This window comes from Salvelinus alpinus, chromosome 28 (assembly GCF_045679555.1).
Source record: "Salvelinus alpinus chromosome 28, SLU_Salpinus.1, whole genome shotgun sequence".
NCBI classification, from domain to species: Eukaryota; Metazoa; Chordata; class Actinopteri; order Salmoniformes; family Salmonidae; genus Salvelinus; species Salvelinus alpinus.
The window spans coordinates 47,505,299-47,523,344 of NC_092113.1; the positions used below are offsets into that span (position 1 = coordinate 47,505,299).

Consider the following 18,046-nt stretch of genomic DNA (forward strand, 5'->3'; position numbering starts at 1 on the left):
TTATAAACTCTGAGAAACACCTAGAGACACCATTCCACTTCTCATTGGTTACTGACATCCAGGGGAAGGCGGTGCAGTTCATTTCGATCCATAGGGCATACACAGAGCTTAAAACTGATCCGAGATCAGAGACTATTTTTCAGAGCTTCGCATGTCCTGTCATGATTTTCGCTGTAGAAAGAGTTCTGGTTCACCCACAGACATAATTCAAACGGTTTTAGAAACTAGAGATTGTTTTCTATCCAATAGTAATAATAATATGCATATTGTACGAGCAAGAATTGAGTATGAGGCAGTTTAATTTGGAGACGATATTTTCCAAAGTGGAAACAGCACCCCCTGTAAACTCATCACCGTACACTTTCACCACCCTGTGAAGTTCATCATAAATGATTGAATCTGTAGCCTAATAAACTGCATGATTCCCCACGTCGTAGTGGGAGGACCGCACAACATGTCATCACGTGACTTTTACTTTGATGTGATGGTTATTAAAGCAACATTTTCACATAAAGGCCTTTCCACCACCATTTCTCTACATAACAAATTTTAGACACAAAAATATCCCACCATGTCGTATGAACAAGTTATCTGTCTGTATTTATTCAATTGTATAGAAACCTTCTTGAACTTTTTTTTTATAGACGGTATGACTTTACTTGAATAAAAAATGTGGATGGACACATGGTTATTGACACAGTTTAATAACCACGCATGCTTAATATCCAGACTATATACTGTGTACTTAAAAACCTTATAAGGATCCAACTTTTTTTCAATTTTTGCCTAAAATGACATACCCAAATCTAACTGCCTGTAGCTCAGGACCTGAAGCAAGGATATGCATATTCTTGATACCATTTGAAAACAAACACTTTGAAGTTTGTGGAAATGTGAAAGGAATGTAGGAGAATATAACACAATAGATCTGGTAAAAGATAATACAAAGAAAAACACATGTGTTTTTTTGTACCATCATCTTTGAAATGCAAGAGAAAGGCCATAATGTATTATTCCAGATCAGGCGCAATTTAGATGTTGGCCACTAGATGGCAGCAGTGTGTGTGCAAAGTTTTAGACTGATTCAAAGAACCATTGCATATCTGTTCAAAATGTTGTATCCAGACTGCCCAAATGTGCACAATTGGTTTATTAATACATTTTCAAGTTCATGTGCACTCTCCTCAAACAATAGCATGGTATTATTTCACTGTAATAGCTACTGTAAATCAGACAGTGCAGTTAGCTTAAATTATTGTGAATCTTTCTGCCAATATCAGATATGTTTATGTCCTGGGAAATGTTCTTGTTATTTACAACCTCATGCTAATCACATTAGCCTACGTTAGCTCAACCGTCCCGCGGGGACACACATGATCCTGTAGAGGTTTTTAACATCCAGACTAGATACTGTATACTTAACATCCAGACTAGATACTGTATACTTAACATCCAGACTAGATATTGTATACTTAACATCCAGACTAGATACTGAATACTTAACGTCCAGATTAGATATTGTATACTTAACGTCCAGACTAGATATTGTATACTTAACGTCCAGACTAGATATTGTATACTTAACGTCCAGACTAGATATTGTATACTTAACATCCAGACTAGATATTGTATACTTAACATCCAGACTAGATATTGTATACTTAACATCCAGACTAGATATTGTATACTTAACATCCAGACTAGATATTGTATACTTAACATCCAGACTAGATATTGTATACTTAACATCCAGACTAGATATTGTATACTTAACATCCAGACTAGATATTGTATACTTAACATCCAGACTAGATATTGTATACTTAACATCCAGACTAGATATTGTATACTTAACATCCAGACTAGATATTGTATACTTAACATCCAGACTAGATATTGTATACTTAACATCCAGACTAGATATTGTATACTTAACATCCAGACTAGATATTGTATACTTAACATCCAGACTAGATATTGTATACTTAACATCCAGACTAGATATTGTATACTTAACATCCAGACTAGATATTGTATACTTAACATCCAGACTAGATATTGTATACTTAACATCCAGACTAGATATTGTATACTTAACATCCAGACTAGATATTGTATACTTAACATCCAGACTAGATATTGTATACTTAACATCCAGACTAGATATTGTATACTTAACATCCAGACTAGATATTGTATACTTAACATCCAGACTAGATATTGTATACTTAACATCCAGACTAGATATTGTATACTTAACATCCAGACTAGATATTGTATACTTAACATCCAGACTAGATATTGTATACTTAACATACAGATTTCCTGCCAGTTAAAGAGAAAGGAAAACAGTGATATTCCAGAAGTGACTGTTTTAGGAAAAGGAGAGGAGAAGGTTTAGTAGAGGTTTAAACTCCCGTTTCACCTACTTCTCTAATCATCTTGTCTTACAACATGATGTCTATGTAAAGGAAACAGCAGAGGTTAATTTTCACATAGCATTGTGAAGTGTGTACTAGTCCAGACAGAGGCAAGTGGCACAAGATGTCTTATAAACCAATGTTAAATCTCATATTGTAACAGCATGTCTTATAAAACAATGTTAAATCTCATATTGTAACAGCATGTCTTATAAAACAATGTTAAATCTCATATTGTAACAGCATGTCTTATAAAACAATGTTAAATCTCATATTGTAACAGCATGTCTTATAAAACAATGTTAAATCTCATATTGTAACAGCATGTCTTATAAAACAATGTTAAATCTCATTGTAACAGCATGTCTTATAAAACAATGTTAAATCTCATATTGTAACAGCATGTCTTATAAAACAATGTTAAATCTCATATTGTAAAAGTATATCTTATAAAACAATGTTAAATCTCATATTGTTAAAAAAAAAAAAAAAACAGATGCTGTATTTGAGATTTTTTTTAAAGCTTCTAAAGATTGTAATTTCCACTATGAAATTACAGACTAGATTTTCCCTTACGAATACTGTATCAACCCCAACAAAAAAATGTCCATTAATTATAATCCAGAACAATAATTCCCATTTCCTGTTGCTGCAGGATTCTTTTCCTGCTGTGAGAAACTGGCTCAAATGAAGATTCTCCATCTGTATCACTGTACTGTTAACTGTCATGATCTACAGTCATCCCATTACTTCCTCAACGTTGACTTGTCATTCCTTCTTCAGTTTATAGTATGCATCCTTTAGTTCTAGCTTCCTATTAAAAAACCTTCTATTTTTGAGAATGAATTCAATTTTACGACTGGTCAGACTGCTCACTACAACATCTCAACCTGATTGGTCAGACTGCTCACTACAACATCTCAACCTGATTGGTCAGACTGCTCACTACAACATCTCAACCTGATTGGTCAGACTGCTCACTACAACATCTCAACCTGATTGGTCAGACTGCTCACTACAACATCTCATCCTGATTGGTCAGACTGCTCACTACAACATCTCAACCTGATTGGTCAGACTGCTCAGTACAACATCACATCCTGATTGGTCAGACTGCTCAGTACAACATCACATCCTGATTGGTCAGACTGCTCAATACAACATCTCATCCTGATTGGTCAGACTGCTCAGTACAACATCTCATCCTGATTGGTCAGACTGCTCAGTACAACATCTCATCCTGATTGGTCAGACTGCTCAGTACAACATCTCATCCTGATTGGTCAGACTGCTCAGTACAACATCTCATCCTGATTGGTCAGACTGCTCAATACAACATCTCATCCTCAACCTGATTGGTCAGACTGCTCAATACAACATCTCATCCTCAACCTGATTGGTCAGACTGCTCACTACAACATCTCATCCTCAACCTGATTGGTCAGACTGCTCACTACAACATCTCATCCTGATTGGTCAGACTGCTCAGTACAACATCTCATCCTGATTGGTCAGACTGCTCAGTACAACATCTCATCCTCCACCTGATTGGTCAGACTGCTCAGTACAACATCTCATCCTCCACCTGATTGGTCAGACTGCTCAGTACAACATCTCATCCTCAACCTGATTGGTCAGACTGCTCACTACAACATCTCATCCTCCACCTGATTGGTCAGACTGCTCAGTACAACATCTCATCCTCAACCTGATTGGTCAGACTGCTCAGTACAACATCTCATCCTGATTGGTCAGACTGCTCAGTACAACATCTCAACCTGATTGGTCAGACTGCTCACTACAACATCTCATCCTCATCCTGATTGGTCAGACTGCTCAGTACAACATCTCATCCTGATTGGTCAGACTGCTCAGTACAACATCTCATCCTGATTGGTCAGACTGCTCAGTACAACATCTCAACCTGATTGGTCAGACTGCTCACTACAACATCTCATCCTCAACCTGATTGGTCAGACTGCTCAGTACAACATCTCATCCTCAACCTGATTGGTCAGACTGCTCAGTACAACATCTCATCCTCATCCTGATTGGTCAGACTGCTCACTACAACATCTCATCCTCAACCTGATTGGTCAGACTGCTCAGTACATCTCATCCTCATCCTGATTGGTCAGACTGCTCAGTACAACATCTCATCCTCAACCTGTGCTGTGGCCTAATGGCTTTGCAAAATAAACACTGATATTAAATAAACCCAAAACCCAAACTTTAATCAATGTTAGTGTAGAACAAAGATGTCCGACGAGGGTAATAAAAAAGAGTTCAACATGGTGGTTGTGATCATTTATCCTGTCTATTAAGGCTCAGTCTGTTTAGGAGGCCTAACACAGAGCCACTCCGCCTGTCTTTCCGGCAAATATTTCAATGTTCTTCCTCTTCCTCCTTCTTCTTCTTCTTCTACACAGGGAAGCAGATAGAACAACACTCCAGGCAGATCTCCAGACAGTCTGAAGACTCGCAGCAGTCCTCCAGTATCCCACAATTCAACAGGGCAGAGCAGGCGTCCTCCCCACAGGCCAACCCGCCGGCAGCGCCCTCCCCACAGCAACACAGCACCTCACAGCCCTCTCCACACGCCAGACACTGGGCCACCACCGAGCACAGGGACAGCACCTCACAGAACAGACAGGCCAGGACACAGTGTACACAGCAGTCTAGGGGTGGAGGGGGGGATAACACTTAGTCATATATTGAATTATAATATAGAGAACATATTGTGTTCTTGTGTTCCGTGTACATGCTGACAACTTCCTGCTGACCTCATGACAGGTCCGCCTCCTAAAAGAGGGTTCTAAACTCAATGGTCTTTTCCTGTTTAAATACAAGAAAAGACCGCACAGAAGCGAGGACCCAGGGTTAACACCTAATAATGTATATATTAAATACGGTATATTTAAGGATCCAGGGTTAACACCTAATACTGTAATATATTAAATACAGTATATTTAAGGACACAGGGTTAACACCTAATAATGTAATATATTAAATACGGTATATTTAAGGACTCAGGGTTAACACCTAATAATGTAATATATTAAATACGGTATATTTAAGGACTCAGGGTTAACACCTAATAATGTAATATATTAAATACGGTATATTTAAGGACTCAGGGTTAACACCTAATAATGTAATATATTAAATACGGTATATTTAAGGACCCAGGGTTAACACCTAATACTGTAATATATTAAATACGGTATATTTAAGGACACAGAGTTAACACCTAATAATGTAATATATTAAATATGGTATATTTAAGGACACAGGGTTAACACCTAATACTGTAATATATTAAATACGGTATATTTAAGGACACAGGGTTAACACCTAATACTGTAATATATTAAATACGGTATATTTAAGGTCACAGGGTTAACACCTAATACTGTAATATATTAAATACGGTATATTTAAGGACACAGGGTTAACACCTGATAATGTTATATATTAAATACAGTATATTTAAGGACTCAGGGTTAACACCTAATAATGTAATATATTAAATACGGTATATTTAAGGCGAGGACACAGGGTTATTAACACCTAATACTGTTATACATTAAATACGGTATATTTAAGGCCAGGAGGGGTGAAGAGCGACAGAAGATTAACACTTAGCCATACATACAACTCATTAGTGGCATATCAATCAATTAATGTATCAATCAATTAATGTATCAATCAATTACATTTCATGTATATAGCCAGTTTAATAATAACAAAGCCTCATTTTATATCATTGAATAACAAAAAACTGAGTGTCAAAATACAGTTAAAAAACCCACATTATTTTCTTTTTAGCCGTTTGGTGACTTTTGCAACGCCACAAAACAACAGGTCAACATATCCTGTTTATCAGTCTGACGGTGAGGGGCCATGCAGCAGAGCTGGACTGATAAAGCTGTCAGAGGGGAGCGTGGCTTCAAGGTGGCTTTAAGATAAAGACTAGATCGTAGTGACGGGGGGGGGACATGCCTCAACGTGTGCTCTGGTGATCTGTTCACACTGCCCCAGACAGGAACCTATTTCAATTGGTTCAAATCAATGATTCTGCCAGCTAAGACCAATGAAGTGGCTTCTTTTCTGGCATAGTTATTGTTACCCGAGCAGTGTAGAAGGGGACCCTAACACCTGAACAAAAATATTCTTCGAACTCAAGTCAACAATAATTGAAGACCTTATTCCACTGTTCATTTTTTTACACAGTCCTACCCATCTTTTCTGTCCACTTTTGTATAATCATACATGTAACGAAGCTACAACAGATATATAAATATATATATTGACTGTCTATGAAACATATAATAACTTGTTATTATTCTCACCGTCTCCAGCTATTTCCTTTATCTGGGTGGCGTCTGCTTTCAATGAGTTCTGGCTCCTTGTGGTGGACGGCAGGTGTTGTTTTTTAATAGGGTGTCCATGGTGTCTGTCACAGGCTTGGGACTGAGGGGACTGGGGAGACTGAGGAGACTGAGGGGACTGGGGAGACTGAGGAGACTGAGGGGACTGGGGAGACTGAGGAGACTGAGGGGACTGGGGAGACTGAGGAGACTGAGGGGACTGGGGAGACTGAGGAGACTGAGGGGACTGGGGAGGGCTCCATCCTGTCTGGTTAACAGAAGCAGAAGGAGGAGTACAGACGGGGGAGGTGGAGGCTCCGTTGATCAGGGTCTCGAGGGACGTTGTCGGACTGGACGACACAGGGACCCCACTGGGAAGCTCGACTGTGTGAGTGAGCAGTCAATCAATCAATCAATCAATCAATGTTTACCTTTTATACAACGCTGAACATTTTACAATAAAGTTAATAAAAGGAGAAGCTGTTGAGCTAATGTTTTGAAGTGTTAAATGAGATTCCATCGTTATCAGTAGCATTACCTCTCTGTAGATGGTATGGGTTCGATGGTATACTGTTTGGTAGGAGATGTGACGTGTCGTCAGTTGTGTTGAGATCTGTCATAGAATCATCACTATCTTCCCCATCAGCTCTGGCAGACCTTACAGAGGGCTCTGGGAGCTCTGCTGAACCAGCACAGAATACACATGGTATACATATTTGTCCACTATAACCTAACCTGTATACCATATAACCTCACCTGTATCCACTATAGCCATACCTTTGTCCACTGTAAATCTCACCTGTATCCACTATAACCTCGCCTGTATCCACTATAACCACACCTTTGTCCACTGTAAACCTCACCTGTATACAATATAACCTCACCTGTAGCCACTATAACCCAACCTGTATCCACTATAACCTCACCTGTATCCACTATAACCCAACCTGTATCCACTATAACCTAACCTGTATCCACTATAACCTCACCTGTATCCACTATAACCTCACCTGTATCCACTATAACCTAACCTGTATCCGCTATAACCCCAACCTGTAGTCACTATAACCCAACCTGTATCCACTATAACCCAACCTGTAGCCACTATAACCCAACTTGTATCCACTATAACCTCACCTGTATCCACTATAACCTAACCTGTATCCGCTATAACCCAACCTGTATTCACTATAACCTCACCTGTATCCACTATAACCCAACCTGTACCCACTATAACCTCACCTGTATGCACTATAGCCCAACCTGTATTCACTATAACCTCACCTGTATCCACTATAACCCAACCTGTATTCACTATAACCTCACCTGTATCCACTATAACCCCAACCTGTAGTCACTATAACCCAACCTGTATCAACTATAACCTCATCTGTATCCACTATAACCCAACCTGTACCCACTATAACCTCACCTGTATCCACTATAACCCAACCTGTACCCACTATAACCTCACCTGTACCCACTATAACCTCACCTGTATGCACTATAGCCCAACCTGTATCCACTATAACCTCACCTGTATGCATTATAACCCAAACTGTATCCACTATAACCTCACCTGTGTCCACTATAACCTCACCTGTATCCACTATAGCCACACCTGTGTGTTCCCCGGCTGTCCCATTAGACAGTGGCTGTTGGGTAAAAACACTGGGTAGTGGCTGTGGCTGTGTGGTCTGGTACTCTGGGAGGTCCAGGGGGCACTTGGCCCCCTCCTGTCCCTTGACCCTGTCCTGACTGATGACTGTCTCTCCTGTCCTCTCCTGCTGTAGCAGCTCCATGTTGTCCAGACAGGCAGTCTCCTCTCCAGACACCTGTTACCAACCCTGAACATAACACAGGGGGGTTTAAGGCTGGGATTCAATCCCATCAGTGGTAGATCCAAGTTATATAATTGCTCTTGGCATTTAAAGGTAATTTTCGATTGACATGACCTATGCAACGTTTAACGTAAAAGCGGTCTCTGCGAACGCAACAACATTGCCTTTAAAAGGTGCATAGCTGACAAAACACGATCGGATTAAATCCCGGCCTAAACTAAATATTATGAAATTAATTAAAACAGACAGAGAAACAATTTCAGATGTGGAATTGATCTCAGAGATATTAATTACACAGAAGTTTAAAGTATTTTTGTTCCATGAGCAAAACACCCTTGTATGGATGGTTAACTGACTGGACACAGAGTACAGTAGGGAACATATAAAACTAGGTCAATGGACATATTTAGGGTACAAGACACCTTTAGGGTACAAGGCACCTTTAGGGTACAAGGCACCTTTAGGGTACAAGGCACCTTTTAGGGTACAAGGCACCTTTTAGGGTACAAGGCACCTTTAGGGTACAAGGCACCTTTAGGGTACAAGACACCTTTTAGGGTACAAGACACCTTTTAGGGTACAAGGCACCTTTTAGGGTACAAGGCACCTTTAGGGTACAAGACACCTTTAGGGTACAAGGCACCTTTAGGTTACAAGTCCAAAAGACAGTACATGGTCTAAATATATTTTATATGAGGACCTGGTATGTGTGTGTGTGTGTATGTGAATGTGTATGTGAGTGTGTATGTATGTGTGTGTGTGTGTGTGTGTGTGTGTGTTTTAAAAAAGAAAGTGAATTCTGATTTCACATTTTCCATTTTTCATATGCAATGTCTTCCCTATTTTTTGAATATTCACTTAGCCTATTTTTGACTTGTGTTGTCTTCTTGACGTTTCATGCTTAATCTGTATGATTACCCGACAACAGTGGTTCGTTGACACCAAATCAACATTCAGACTAGCTTTAGTTTATTAGTCATATAATTCATTGCCTACAAGTCTAGAATTGGCTACGAAAATTTTACTTTACTGATGTTAAACTGAACCTTTACTAACCAGTAATTAACAGATGTCATAGTTCATGGAAATGCACAAATTAAGTATTCTAGGGCTATCATATTTTTTACATCATTATAGTCTAGTCTTTATGAATTAAGGTCAATTGGTAAACTGCTATGAAAAAACAAATTAATCTTCAAAATAAATCAAACGCCTACACAGTAAGAAACTATCCCAAACAAAAACCCCACTAATTTGAACCTATTAGTATGCTTACCTGAACGTGATGCCAGTCTTAGACCACGGGTGAAACGATGCAGAAAACATTAGTTTGTAAACTATCGGAAAAACTTGACATTCCGCGACATTCTGTCGGTAATAGGCTAGTCCCGTGTGCTGGTCTTAAAAGCGAGCAGTGACTGCGCCGACAGATGCGCGTTAGCGGATGAACCGGGCAACAGTTGGAGTGCGAGACGGGGATGGGGTCGAGCGTCATCAAGATAGACCACCTCCGCTTCCTCGGGTTACTTGAATAACAGTCAATGTGTTCACATCATTAGAGCTAACTGGGGATGTGTCTATCTTGTCAGCTGTTGAATATTTGACACACTTGGCATTTGTTTTGGCCTAACCTATATTTCCCCAAAAAAACTTTGACGCGAAACTTTTAATATAAAACATGCTTCTTCTTATCATGGCTACATATATCTGTGTGTCACAATGCGTGTTATGTGGGCAGTTTTGACTGATTTTATCCCTTTTCTAGTTTAGATAGGCTACTGAATATCTAATTAAATAAGACAAATCTCTTTCAGCTACAAGTGTCTGTTTTATACTCGTTTTTTTAACACGTTGCCTATTCCCCAAAACGCGTCAGTGCTGCTCAGGTGTTAAGTCTTTTATGCAATACTGCCAGCTAGTGGAGACTATCTGTCATTACAGGCTGCTGCCACTAGTATCAGCTGTTCCGTTTTAGGGGAATGGTAAGAATGTGCCAAGCTTACAGCGTCAAAAGGTACTTTAACAAAGTACTGTGTAAAGGGTCTGAATACTTATGTAAATGTGATATTTCCGTTTTTATACATTTGAAAAAAATGATAAAAACCTGTTTTTGATTTGTTATTGTGTGTAGATTGATTGGGGGGGGTCAAGGGGTCTGAATATTTATATATATTTTTTAACTTTTCAGTGACATCCAATTGGTAGTTACAGTCTTGTCCCATCGCTGCAATTGCCGTACAGACTCGGGAGAGGCGAAGGTCGAGAGCCATGCGTCCTCCGAAACACGACCCTGCCAAGCCGCACTGCTTCTTGAAACACCGCTCGCTTAACCCTGGAAGCCGGCCGCACCAATGTGTCGGAGGAAACACCATCCAACTGACGACCGAAGTCGGCTTGCAGACGCCCGGCCCGCCACAAGGATTCGCTAGAGCGCAATGGGGCAATGACATCCCAGCCGGCAAAACCCTCCCCTAACCTGGGCGACGCTGGGCCAATAGTGCGCCACCTCATGGGTCTCCTGGTCACGGGATCGAAACCGGCTCTGTAGTGCGATGCAGTGCCTTTGTCGGCTACGCCACTCGGGAGGGCCTTCTGAATGCACTATATATACACCGCATGAATTTACACAAGATATACTAAGAATGAAATGTACAGTAGTAGAAATATTAGAATGAGCTCTGTTAGGAATACAGTATTTAAATACACAGTACAAAACCCCATGGCAGAATGGACAGAATTGTAGGAAATTAGCTTGTGCTAAAGTGGCTTTCAGAGGTAGTTTGGAACTCTGTAGTGAGTGTTGTATCCCGAGGACGGACGATTTTTAACGCTGCTACGCTTTTCATGCACTCGGCGGTCACGTTCTGTGAGCTTGTGTGGTCTACAACACCGTTGTTGCTCCAAGATGTCTTTCTGTACTAACAGCGATATTATATTGTGTGTTTCTCTTTTTTCCAGTAAAAGAACAACAGCCGTACATACTGTTGGACCAGGAGAGGAGGAGAGGAACGCACCGCCAGGAGAGAGACGCACCGCCAGGAGAGGGACGCACCGCCAGGAGAGGGACGCACCGCCAGGAGAGGGACGCACCGCCAGGAGAGGGACGCACCGCCAGAAGAGGGACGCACCGCCAGGAGAGGGACGCACCGCCAGGAGAGGCCTATGAGCTGTTGGACTAGGAGAGGAGGAGAGGGACGCACCGCCAGGAGAGGGACGCACCGCCAGGAGAGGCCTATGAGCTGTTGGACCAGGAGAGGCCTATGAGCTGTTGGACCAACAGAGGTCTATGAGCTGTTGGACCAACAGAGGTCTATGAGCTGTTGGACCAACAGAGGTCTATGAGCTGTTGGACCAACAGAGGTCTATGAGCTGTTGGACCAACAGAGGTCTATGAGCAGTTGGACCAGGAGAGGCCTATGAGCTGTTGGACCAGGAGAGGCCTATGAGCTGTTGGACCAGGAGAGGGACGCACCGCCAAGGATAGGTAGACCCCCCCCCAACCCCGGGGATCCTAACCCTAGAACCTCCACCAGGACGACCCCCTGACCAGCCCCACACCCCCGGGGATCCTAACCCTAGAACCTCCACCAGGATGACCCCCTGACCAGCCGCTCACCCCACAGGCCTCCTGGCCCTGATATTGCACCAGACCATCCTACACGACCCGGTCACCACAGACCTACGCACCGTCAAGGATAGATAGACCCCCCCGAGGACCCCAATCTTAGGACCCACTCCTCGACCCCCGAGTCCTTCTGCACCATATCATCCAACATGACCCGGTTACTACTGATATACGCACCGCCAAGGATAAGTAGACCCCCCCAGGACCCCAGGACCCCAAACCTACAACCACCACGACGACCCCCCTCCTTCAACCACGACCCGGTCACTACCAACCACACGCACCGCCAAGGACCGATAGACCCTGTTAGCAAGGCAACCCCGTTACCACGACGACCCCGTTACCATGGTGAACATGTTACCATGGCAACACCTTCACCAAAACAACCCGTGACTGTGACCCGGTTACCTGGATCCACACCCGACTAAGGGGGCAGTTGAAATCGGTGAGAGGGAAACATTTTGTGTGGGGGGGGGGGGGTGTTCTTGATTGGGAATAACATTGAACTCTGCTTATATCACGCTAAACCACAATAAACAGAAAGCTCAAATGCTGAGACCATTGAGTGCGTTTGAAGAGACAGGTTGCCACGAAGTCTGGAGCTCATCTCTGTTGCTCTGTATTGGCACGATGGACAGCTCCTGCACACTAAAGGAAGGCCGTTTTGGTCATGAATATAGGCTATAGAATAAATAGGCTGTTTGTGTAAATGGCGAACGCAGTCTTACACACAGCTGTCTACCCAAAATAACTCAATGCTCAAAGTAGTAGCCTAGTTATTCATGCAAAACAAAAAATACTGAATAGCACAACGGAACAAAACAGGGGAAGGGCCTACTATAGGCCTATAAACAAAATATTACATCGATAAAAGACATGACACAATCTATATTTATGCTCGTTAAATTAACAGTAAACAAAAGCAGTAAACAAAAGATGAATGCAACCAGCTGTCTTGCCAAATATATTGACCTAAAAACACACGATGTAAAGTGTTGGTCCCATGTTTCAGGAACTGAAATAAAAGATCCTGAAAATTTACCAAAAGCTTATTTCTCTCAAATGTTGTGCACAAATTTGTTTACATCCATGTTAGTGAGTATTTCTCCTTTGTCAACATAATCCATCCACCTGACAGGTGTGGCATATCAAGCAGCTGATTAAACAGCATGATCATTACACAGGTGCACCTTGTGCTGGGGAACAATAAAAGACCACTGGCTGGAGCATGGCAGCATCATCACGGCTGGGCTTGGGGGCGTCTTCGATGGTTTGATTTCTGATATCCATTGTGGCAGTGGCAGATTAGCTGGTTAGAGCTAAATAGGCTAACAACACTTTTTACAGCTAGTGAAGACGCTTACTAAGCAGAGTTGAGTGAAGCAGCTTCAACTGTAAACTTGACCCCATCCTTATAAATCAAAATCAAATATTACAGGCGGAGGCGTATCACGTTATTCACATAGCCTACTACGTTATTCACTTAGCCTACTACATTATTCACTTAGCCTATCACAGATGAGCATTCTATGGAAACCAAAAGGAATCATACTTAACCGCCCAGTGGCTTTCCATTGCCCCCCCCAGTCATACTTAACCGCCCAGTGGCTTTCCATTGCCCCCCCCCCAGTCATACTTAACCGCCCAGTGGCTTTCCATCGCCCCCCCAGTCATACTTAACCACCCAGTGGCTTTCCATCGCCCCCAGTCATACTTAACCACCCAGTGGCTTTCCATTGCCCCCCCCCCCCCCCCCAGTCATACTTAACCACCTAGTGGCTTTTCATCGCCCCCCCAGTCATACTTAACCACCCAGTGGCTTTCCATCGCCCCCCCAGTCATACTTAACCGCCCAGTGTCTTTCCATCGCCCCCCCAGTCATACTTAACCACCCAGTGGCTTTCCATTGCCCCCCCCAGTCATACTTAACCTCCTAGTGGCTTTCCATCGCCCCCACAGTCATACTTAACCGCCCAGTGGCTTTCCATTGTCCCCCCCAGTCATACTTAACCGCCCCGTGGCTTTCCATTGCCCCCCCCCCCAGTCATACTTAACCTCCCCGTGGCTTTCCATTGCCCCCCCAGTCATACTTAACCGCCCAGTGGCTTTCCATTGCCCCCTCCCCCAGTCATACTTAACCACCCAGTGGCTTTCCATCGCCCCCCCCCCCGTCATACTTAACCACCCAGTGGCTTTCCATCGCCCCCCCCCCCCCCCCCCCCCCCGTCATACTTAACCACCCAGTGGCTTTCCATCGCCCCCCCCGTCATACTTAACCTCCCAGTGGCTTTCCATTGTCCCCCCCAGTCATACTTAACCGCCCCGTGGCTTTCCATTGCCCCCCCCCCAGTCATACTTAACCTCCCCGTGGCTTTCCATTGCCCCCCCAGTCATACTTAACCGCCCAGTGGCTTTCCATTGCCCCCTCCCCCAGTCATACTTAACCACCCAGTGGCTTTCCATCGCCCCCCCCCCCGTCATACTTAACCACCCAGTGGCTTTCCATCGCCCCCCCCCCCCCCCCCCGTCATACTTAACCACCCAGTGGCTTTCCATCGCCCCCCCCGTCATACTTAACCTCCCAGTGGCTTTCCATTGCCCCCCCCAGTCATACTTAACCTCCCCGTGGCTTTCCATTGCCCCCCCAGTCATACTTAACCTCCCCGTGGCTTTCCATCGCCCCCCTCCCCCAGTCATACTTAACCGCCCAGTAGCTTTCCATCGCCCCCCCCAGTCATACTTAACCGCCCAGTGGCTTTCCATTGCCCCCCCCCCAGTCATACTTAACCGCCCATTAGCTTTCCATTGCCACCCCAGTCATACTTAACCGCCCAGTGGCTTTCCATTGCCCCCCCCCCCCAGTCATACTTAACCGCCCAGTGGCTTTCCATTGCCCCCCCCAGTCATACTTAACCGCCCAGTGGCTTTCCATTGCCCCACCCCCCCCCAGTCATACTTAACCGCCCAGTGGCTTTCCATTGCCCCCCCCCCAGTCATACTTAACCGCCCAGTGGCTTTCCATTGCCCCCCCCAGTCATACTTAACCGCCCAGTGGCTTTCCATCGCCCCCCCCTACACACTCTGCGATACGCTCTGTCCATTGTGCTGACACAGCACAGAGGAGGAGATACAGATTTTGCTCCAACCTGTCACTCAAGCATTTGAACTTTGTGTTATTTTTATATACAGGGACATAAAACTAAAACTGAAGTGGCTAATACCAATTCTTTGCCCCCTGGTGGAGCTTGGCCCGCCTGGACCTCTCCACCTACAAGGACAGATCGACAGACAGACAGACAGACATCCCAGGTCTACATGAGAGTATTTTAATTGTATTTGTAAATGTTTTTAATGATTTGGGCAGGATCAGAAACCGCACCAACACTAGTTTACATGGTGTTCTGAAGGCAGCAACAGTAACTGACTGCCAGAGACCACAGAGAGTACACGTTTCATTGTCATTGCATTGTCTTACGTCTGATAGCGGCAGCGTAGCCTAGTGGTTAGAGTGTAGGGTCGGCAGCGTAGCCTAGCGGTTAGAGCGTTGGACTAGTAACCGGAAAAGGTTGCTGGATCGAATCCCCCGAGCTGACAAGGTAAAAATCTGTCGTTCTGCCCCTGAACAAGGCAGTTAACCTACTGTTAGGCTGTCATTGAAAGTATTTGTTCTTAACTGACTTGCCTAGTTAAATAAAATAAAAATTAAATAGCATCAATGACTGTTGTATGAGTGGCGCCACCTGCATGAGGACAATGGTACTGCATTACAGTGTTACGCTGTGCTCTGTTATATCTGAATAACAGTTCTTTCCCCCCCAAGACACCCTATCCAAATAATGTTCACTACATCTGTTAGGTTGGATTTGTTAGGTTAGATTACTCGTTGGTTATTACTGCATTGTCGGAACTAGAAGCACAAGCATTTCGCTACACTCGCATTAACATCTGCTAACCACGTGTATGTGACAAATAAAATTTGATTTGATAAAGACTCATATCTCCCTCACTAGCTTTAAGCACCAGCTGTCAGAGCAGCTCACAGATCACTGCACCTGTACATAGCCCATCTGTAAACAGCGCATCTACCTACCTCATCCCCATACTGTATTTATTTATTTATCTTGCTCCTTTGCACCTCAGTATCTCAACTTGCACATTCATCTTCTGCACATCTACCATTCCAGTGTTTAATTGCTATATTGTAATTACTTCGCCACCATGGCCTATTTATTGCCTTAACTTACCTCATTTGCACTCACTGTATATAGACTTTTTTGTTTTCTTTTGTTCTACTGTATTATTGACTGTATGTTTTGTTTATTCCATGTGTAACTCTGTGTTGTTGTATGTGTCACACTGCTTTGCTTTATCTTGGCCAGGTCCCAGTTGTAAATGAGAACTTGTTCTCAACTGGCCTACCTGGTTAAATAAAGGTAGGGTTATATATATAATATATAAATACCTGGTTAAATAAAGGTTAAATAAAAATAATAATAATAATAAAAAAGGGAAGAGTGTGCCATTTGGGACAAATCAAATCAAATCAGTTGTAATCAGAAGTTTACATACACTTAGGTATGTATGTTTATTTGTTGTTACATTAACGGCACACACAGCTGCTACTCTTGTTAATTATCTATCCTGATTGACTAGTCACTTTAACCCCTACCTACAGTTGAAGTCGGAAGTTTACATACACTTAGGTTGGAGTCATTAAAACTCGTTTTTCAACCACTCCACACATTTCTTGTTAACAAACTATAGTTTTGGCAAGTCGGTAAGGACATCTACTTTGTGCACGACACAAGTCGTTTCGTCAAATGAAGTGAAATCGTTCCAACAATTGTTTCCAGACAGATTATTTTACCTTTATTTAACTAGGCAAGTCAGTTAAGAACAAATTCTTATTTTCAATGATGGCCTAGGAACTGCCTTGTTCAGGGGCAAAACAACATATTTTTACCTTGTCAGCACGGGGATTCGAGTCTAACGCTCTAACCACTAGGCTACCTGCCACCCCAATTTCAATTATAATTAATTGTATCACAATTCCAGTGGGTCAGAAGTTTACATACACTAAGTTGACTGTGCCTTTAAACAGTTTCGAAATTTCCAGAAAATTATGTCATGGCTTTAGAAGCTTCTGATAGGCTAATTGACATCATTTGAGTCAATTGGAGGTGTACCTGTGGATGTATTTCAAGGCCTACCTTCAAACTCACTGCCTTTTTGCTTGACATTATGGGAAAATAAAAATAAATCAGCCAAGACCTCAGAAAAAAAATTGTAGACCTCCACAAGTCTGGTTCATCCTTGGGAGCAATTTCCAAACGCCTGAAGGTACCACGTTCATCTGTACAAGCAATAGTACGCAAGTATAAACACCATGGGACCACACAGCCGTCATACCGCTCAGGAAGGAGACGCATTCTGTCTCCTAGAGAATGTAACTTCCGGCTCCGACCGAGATGGCCGCCTCGCTTCGCGTTCCTAGGAAACTATGCAGTATTTTGTTGTTTTATGTGTTATTCCTTACATTGGTACCCCAGGTAATCTTAGGTTTCATTACATACAGTCGGGAGGAACTACTGAATATAAGAGCAACGTCAACTCACCATCGTTACAACCAGGAATATGACTCTCCCGAAACGGATCCAGTGTTTTGCCTTCCACCCAATACAATGGATCTGATCCCAGCCGGCGACCCTAAACAACGACGCCGTAAAAGGGGAAAACGAGGCGGTCTCCTGGTCAGGCTTCGGAGACGGGCACATCGCGCTCCACTCCCTA

The 18,046-nt window shown here is 43.1% G+C and overlaps 1 protein-coding gene across 12 annotated transcripts; it reads right to left on the reverse strand.

Moving 5' to 3' along the window:
• Positions 1 to 1,135: 1,135 nt before the first annotated feature.
• On the reverse strand, positions 1,136 to 10,168 carry LOC139557952 (myoD family inhibitor). Of its 12 annotated transcripts, none has more exons than XR_011671507.1 (6): positions 9,908 to 10,167; positions 8,391 to 8,637; positions 7,329 to 7,472; positions 6,773 to 7,174; positions 4,588 to 5,098; positions 1,136 to 4,508 (listed from the first exon to the last, which is right to left on the reverse strand). XR_011671507.1 is itself a non-coding variant. In XM_071373327.1 (5 exons), the coding sequence occupies exons 2-5, from the start codon at positions 8,590 to 8,592 to the stop codon at positions 4,842 to 4,844; spliced, it is 1,002 nt and encodes a 333-aa protein (XP_071229428.1). In that variant the 5' UTR covers positions 8,593 to 8,637; positions 9,908 to 10,168; the 3' UTR covers positions 1,136 to 4,841. The 12 variants fall into 12 exon arrangements, 4 of the variants coding, with proteins under 4 accessions (XP_071229428.1, XP_071229427.1, XP_071229430.1 ...); XR_011671506.1 differs by having other exon boundaries at positions 1,136 to 4,239; positions 4,345 to 5,098; XR_011671511.1 differs by having other exon boundaries at positions 1,136 to 4,128; positions 4,199 to 5,098.
• Positions 10,169 to 18,046: the final 7,878 nt, after the last annotated feature.

Coding starts and splice junctions, on each gene's coding strand:
- LOC139557952 (XM_071373326.1), bottom strand. CDS start 8,592: ATGGAGCTGCTACAGCAGGAGAGGACAGGAGAGACAGTCATCAGTCAG. Junction 7,175..7,328: donor CCCATACCATCTACAGAGAG/GTAATGCTACTG, acceptor TCACTCACACAG/TCGAGCTTCCCAGTGGGGTC. Junction 5,099..6,772: donor AAAGGAAATAGCTGGAGACG/GTGAGAATAATA, acceptor CTCCACCCCTAG/ACTGCTGTGTACACTGTGTC.